This window comes from Myotis davidii, unplaced genomic scaffold, assembly GCF_000327345.1.
Source record: "Myotis davidii unplaced genomic scaffold, ASM32734v1 scaffold134, whole genome shotgun sequence".
Taxonomy (NCBI): domain Eukaryota; kingdom Metazoa; phylum Chordata; class Mammalia; order Chiroptera; family Vespertilionidae; genus Myotis; species Myotis davidii.
Genome location: NW_006288853.1, coordinates 4,443,420 through 4,450,118, shown reverse-complemented (window position 1 = coordinate 4,450,118; position 6,699 = coordinate 4,443,420). Strand labels below are relative to the sequence as shown.

General features: G+C 55.4%; 1 protein-coding gene across 1 annotated transcript in view; it reads right to left on the bottom strand.

Annotated features, from left to right (window-relative positions):
• The window catches only part of CDH23 (cadherin-related 23), a 413,720-nt gene that overhangs the window by 143,483 nt on the left and 263,538 nt on the right, over positions 1–6,699 (bottom strand). The window contains exons 20-21 of the mRNA XM_015562107.1: positions 4,700–4,812; positions 3,326–3,433 (exon numbers count right to left, since the gene is read on the bottom strand). Coding sequence (XP_015417593.1) covers positions 3,326–3,433; positions 4,700–4,812 — 221 coding nt within the window. The remainder of the gene's footprint in view (positions 1–3,325; positions 3,434–4,699; positions 4,813–6,699) is intronic.

The window sequence follows — 6,699 nt, the reverse complement described above, 5'->3', positions numbered from 1 at the left end:
GGGCCAGTGGCCCCTTGGGGGGGGGGGCGCATTGGGAAAGTCCCAGTTCATTCGTCCTAGTCTCTCTCGGACAAAGAAGACCCCGCCCAACCTGGCAGAGCCCGGGGGCAGAAAGGTGAATAAGGCCTTCAACAACTTTCATTCGCAAATATTGTGAGCACACAATGTGCCTGGCACAGGGGCTCAACAGGGAACAAGACAGATGTGATTCCAGCAGGGGAGGCAGATGATGGCAACAATAGCTACCATTTATCAACCTCTCACCATGTGCCTGTGTATTTTGGCTCATTAAGTATGAACTACAACTCTTTCAGGTGGGGACGCTACCTCCATTCTCCAGATGAGGAGATGAGCACAGAGAGGTTAAGTCACTTGCCCAAGGTCACACAGCCAGTAAGAGGCATGGCCAAAATGAGAGTCTAGACATTTTGGTACTAGAGGCTGCTCACTGAATCACTGTGCTCTACTGTCTCTTAATAAGCAAGGAACCCAACAAACAAGCACAGGTTTGGGGAACCAGCTCTGAAAGAAACACGGGGGCGGGGGGGCAGAGCTACATTAGGCAGGGTAGTTAGGGAGGGCTTCTCTGTGGAGGTGGCATTTTCATCTGGGAGACTGGAGGAGAATGAGCCGGCCATGGAGAGAGCAGGGCTGGGGGAGTAGAGGAGGAACACTCTGGCAGGGGTGGGGAGGGGGACGAAGAGCTGAGTGGGTTCAGACACTGAGAGGCAGCGTAAGTACTGGGGCGAGGGGGGCGGTGGGTGAGGAGGGTGGTGGGAGATAAGTCAGGAAGTGGGTCAGCCTCCCGTCACCTCTGGAGCCTCCTCTCCTCACACCTCAGCAACAGCCCCCACCTCACCCAGGGCCACTGTGAGGCCTCAGCAGGGGGCCCCTCAAAGGTATTAAAACATATGCCACATATATTCGCATACATATGTCTCATAGCTATGACAGCTGAAAGAATTGTATGACTATCCCTTTTGAAATTATTTTGCTGTGACAAACTCGATTAATGTATGACCTCTCTGACTTCTGGTTTCCTGGCAATCATTACACATAACTGGAAATTCCAGAGAATTCTGGAAAATTCTAAGAATTCTAGAAAACCTAAGTGATAATTTGCCCTCGTGTGCAATGAGTTTTGTGTGTGTTTTTTTGTAATGAGTTTTACAAATACTAAATTTCATAATTACTAAAGTGCCATAACATTCGGCAGCGGTTTAACACAAGCTTTAATTCTGATTTGGCTCTTCCCCTTTGGGACTTCTGAGCCACTGCATTCTTTTTCAGGTCTCAGTGCCATGGTCACTGAAAGGCTCAAGCGCCCCCACCCTGGCTGCCCGAGCTGGGGGAGCAACGGGCATGTCTGTCCTGCGCTGAGGGGCGGGCTCCCGTGTCTGTCTCCCCAGGGGTGACGGGGGTCTGGCGGGGACTCTGGCTCTTCCACAGGGTGAGATGGGCCCAGTGGTGGGTGTGAGTGTCAGGAAACTCCCTGAGGGCAGAGCAGAAGCAGTGCTGCTTCCTGGGCTCCAATGCGGGGCGTGGCACACAGTAGGTGCTCACCGAGCGCTTGTTGAGGTTTCCTGGAGAGGGAGGAGTTGCTGGGCAGCAGGCCCCGGGCCCACTGTCTATACCCGCTCTGGGCTCAGAAGGATGTGAGGAAAGGCTGGCGACCACAGAAGGCCCCTGGGGACCAGATCTGCCAAAAGCCCGAGGCCGGTGTAGTCCCAGCAGGTGGACTTCGATAATGGCACCCTTGGCTGGTACACCTCCCTCACGTGCCCTCAGCTCCCTGTGGGAGGAGAGTCCCAGAAATATAAAGCAAAGGTAAGAGTTCAGGTGTTCAGAGGTGGGCATCCAACCCCAGCTCTTGGGGTCCCTGGCTGGGCTTGTCCAGGGCTAGAGCCCAAGTGCCCACGAGGTGGCAGCAGAGAGAGCCCATCAGGTGTGGAGTCCTAGAGAGAGAGAGTCTGGAAATGGCCCAGGGTCCAGGTGTCCTACCCTGGCCGGGCTGAAAGGAATCCGCTCTCCCACCAGGGCTTTGAAAAACCGCGTCCCAGATTCCTTGCCCCTGATCTACTGGACTCTCTGGGAGGGGATGTGCCCAGCAGGTGAGAACCATTCAAATGTTGAAAACACAGAAAAGAGGATAGGAAGGTGTGATGGCTCTCTCTCTCTCTCTCTCTCTCTCTCTCTCTCTCTCTCATTGATGAAGAGTGGGGGCAGGGAGGCTAGGCACCTGCAGCCCGCGGTTGCTCGAGCTCAGGGTGGGGCAGCCTTGCTGGATGTGACAGTTCCCGTCCCTCCCCAACCCCACCGGGTTCTCCAGGTTCTCAGGACCCGGACCACCTGCCAGGGCACCCCTGAGCCAGCAGGGGCACCAGGACTGCGGGGCTGGGTAGTTCAAAGTCAGACAGACCTGGGTTTGAGTCTTGGCTCTGGGAGCTTGGGCAAACCCCTCACACTCTAAGTCTCTGTCCTCCATAGTACGATGGTAGCAATGAATCCATCTGCCACGTGAAATTGTCACGAGGATGAGAGGATTCATGAGAAAACCCCCGCACAGCGCCTGGCACATCCAGACATTTGATAAAACAGGGCTGCCATGAGCTGTTAGGTTCACGTCCATCACGGGGCTGGCTGGGTGGCTGTGGGGCAGGGGACAAGCCTCCCGAAATGAGACCAAACGGGGCACAAGTATGGGGAGAACAAAGAGGGGTGCTCATCCCTGACTTTCCTCAGCTTCCCCGGGACATCTACTGTGGATGCCCCGAGACTTTGGCCATTGTCTCTCCTTCCCACCCGAGTCACATCCTGCTCACAGCACGCACAGGGGTCTGTGCAGACCTGACACCCCCGTGCCAGCAGATCCCTGGGTGACCATCAAAGCCCCTGCTGGGCCGCCCTGGGCCAGCTGACTGGTGGCTGTGGTGACAGAAGCGGTGAAGGTGCTGAGGGCAGATCTGAAGTCTGTGGTATTTGAGGGAGGGACCTGTGCCTTGCCCGGGGAGGTGGGGGCTGGGTTGTCACCAGAGTCCTGGGCTCTCAGGGCAAGCGTGGCTACCAGCTGAACCAGCCCTGGGATGCTGCACTCTCTTGGCTACGAAGTCTGAAGCCCCATGTCCCCGAGGACGGAGTGAGGGCTGTCCCCTGACCTCTGACTACCCTTCACCGTGCAGAGAGCTCCAGGAACTTCGCTCCAAGAGCTGGCGCAGAGGAAACATGAATCCATCAGCCCCATGGGCAGGCCCACAGAGCTCATGCCGGAAGGGCAGACACCCCTGGGCAGGGCAGACCGGGAGTTCCCTGTCCCACCACCACGTACCGTGGTCACATCAGAGTCTGGAGGGGTCATCTCCACCAGGTTGATGTAGTAGGGAGCGTCCTTCCAGGTGGGGTGGTTGTCATTGATGTCCAGGAGGGTGATGTTGACCTGTGAAACCACAAGGGGCGCTGTGGGGTGCACCTTGCCTGGCTGCACCAGGACAGTGCCGAGGGAGGGGACACATTCAGATGCCTGTAGAGCATCTTGGCATTAATCCCACCAGGTCAGGGCCTGGGCATTAATTCCACCAGGTCAGGGCCTGGCTGGGGGAAGCAGGACCTTCAGAGGGGTGAGGTGCTGCCCCATCAGGAGGCAGAGGAACAGAGGAGATAACCCCTAACATCCCTCCTGTGACCTGGGACTTGTCCCACCCACCCCTGGTCTGGACTAAAGGTGACTGACAGGGTAGGGGAGGTTTAGGATGGGCATCTACTAGGATCCCTTGAGCGTCCAAGTCAGTCTCAGCTATACACCAAGCAATTTCCCGGCTCACCTGTCACCAGGTAAATTATTTATGGAGCTCAGAATCCTATTAGCGGGGGCCTCCCATGGCTGAGTAAGGCACTGGGGACTTTTCTTCCAAGTCCCTGGCCAACCAATACCAACCCCAGCCTCTCTGGCTGGGCAAGGCTGGGGCAGTGGCTGGGGCAGCTGATAGGGGGCGGGAAGGGCCATGGGGAGAGGTCAGGGGAGGGTCCTGAGGGAGAGCCAAAGGAAGCACATAAAGATCACGGGGGGCAGGTGACGGGATCACCTGGAAGCGGCCTTCCTGCTTCCTCTCCCACAGGCGTTTGCTGCTTTGCGCTCCCCCATTCTCTTCTGCAGCCAGAGCTCAGTCAGGACCCTCAACCGTCCTTCCTCTAGCTTCCTGCCCACCTTGGTGGGGTGACAAGGCCTTGCATGGGGCTCTGGCCCCTCAAGGGTCCTACTTGCTCACATCTCAGGGTTAGGGGTGGGGTGGTGCAAGCTCCAGGGACCCTCCAAGGGCCCTACTTCTGGCTCTGAGCCACTCAGGGAAATACCTGCTCCTCTAGGAGCCCATTGGGAGGGGCCTGTGGGTCTCCTGCCTTCTCCTACCTGGCCAGCTGGTCTTTTAGGGGCAGAGGAGAAAATATTTGCTCCTCCCAGTGCCCCCTTGTCCCAGGTGGGAATGCCTTTCTTCTCACAGACGTGGTGGCCGCAGGGCTGACCTTAGCTGACAGCAAGTTGGTGATTGACATCTCGTTGGTAGCCACCCTCACTCCGCTCCCATGGTGCCTCGCGCTACCTCAGGACAAAGTGCCTAGGGGCCTAGAGGTGTAGCCTGAAGAAGAGCTGGGGGCAGTGGCCTGGATGGCGAGCGAGGAGCTGGGGGGCGTGAGGGGGGGCACTCACGGTGGCGATGCCAGTTTTCTGGTTGTGGCCCACGCCCCCATCCACTGCTCGTACGATGAGGATGTATTCAGACTTGGTCTCACGGTCCAGCAGGGAGGTGGTGGTGAGCTCACCTGCAGGAGAGAGGGGTGCGGGAGAGAGGGTTTGGGTGGGCCAGGGAGAGATTGTGGAGGGAGAGAGGGGAAAATAGAGTGAGGGAGAGTATGAAAGAGAGGCGCTTGCAAGATCAAATGAGCTGGCAGTGTGCGTACATGTGTGCATATATGCTGGGGTGGTGAGACGGTGCTCACGGAGGGAGGGGAGAGCACTCACACCTTGGGAAGTGGAACCCCAAAGCTGGGCAATATAACTCCATGAGGAGGAGGTATTTTCAAATGTGGGAAAACCAAGGCCAACTCTGGGGCTGGTGGCTGGAAAATGGGGCAGAAGGGCCATCTGGCTTCGAGCTCAGACACCAGGGACCCCTCATTAGACTTCCAACACATCGAGAGCTTCACACATGTCCCCACTGTCCCTCATCACCGGACAGTGCAACCTACAGGGCACTGAGAATTCATAGCTATAAAATCATTTCCTTAATTGCCTGTAACATAGTTACATTGCCTTGAAGTTTATTTAGCATATAAACTATTCTATTAAAGATAAACATTAACAATAGACCACAACTTTTGCCAGTTGTTTTTGCCTTTTCTTTGTATTTTGGTCTCACAAAAATATGGCAGTCACCTTGGTAGTTGAGTGCTGGGAACTATTGGACAACCAGGTCACCAAGAGAAAAAGAGGCATCTGCCCATTGCCATGGTGTAAACATCCCCACCAGGGCCCCTCTGTAAATGACCAGCTTGATGGCACTGACATGGAGTTGGGGAGAGGTGCATACAATAGGCTGTCAGGGCAGGAGTGAGCCAGTACCAGCCGGCTTCAGCACACGGGCCACTTGCCACCTCGCACGGGCATGGGAAAGAGCTTATGCTCTGAGGACAGTGAGACCCAGATTTGAATCTGATGATGGCCCTTCCCAGATGCCTGGCCTTGGGAAAGTTACTAAATTTCTCCAAACCTCCGTCTTCTCATCTGTGAGATGGCGATGAGTAGGCCTTTGAATCAGAGCTGTGGTGAGGATTAATTATAGATGAAGCTCCCGACTCAGAAAGTGCTGGTTTTCTTCCAATCGACTGTGAGAATTCTCCAAGGGTAGAGACTGTGTGCTATCCATATTTCTATCCCCACTGCCTGAGCTGTGCGACTTGAAGCAAGTTACTTAACTTCTCTGTGCTTGTTTTATCTTATCATGAAACAAGGGGCCAGACGGTCACTGGGACCCCTTCCACTGTCATACTTCCCTCCCTTCCATGCTGGCCTGCGCAGGGCTGAGAAGGGAGCTGGGGGTGAGGGACAGGGCAGCGAAGGTGCTGAGGCCTGGAATGAAAGACTGGCCAAGGTCTGCCTGCCTAGACACGATCCTGGGTGGGGTGGTGTCGATTAATTGGCAGGGCGAGGAAGAAATTAATCTCTAAAAAGTTTTAAACATGAACTTGTCGCCATGATAGATGGCTCTTCCTGTCTGGGAAATTAGATCCAATTAAGGCCACCTTGGTGGAGCAGGGTTGGCTAATTTGACCGAAGAGGTAAGAGGAAAACGTTTACACCTTCAGAGAGAAAGGAGCTGTGTGAAGGCAGCAAGAAAATGTCCGCATCATTACTGAAAGCCCAGGGGGTGGAGCTGGGGTCCCTGACTGCGGAGGCAGGGCGGGCGCTGAAAGGTCAGTGAGTGCAATCGGTATCTGGGCGGCAGCATGAAGCTCTGATGTGGCTTTCTGTAAGGTAGCAGTTAAAGTCTGGGCTCCGGAGTCGTAAGTTCAGGCTCTGCTCTCTCTCAGACAAGTTACTTAACCTCTCCTGTACTCCTGTACCTCAGTTTCCTCACCTGGAAAATGGGGAGAATGCTAGCGCCTGCCTGGCAGAGTGGTGAAGAAAGTGAAATGGGATGATGCGAGTCA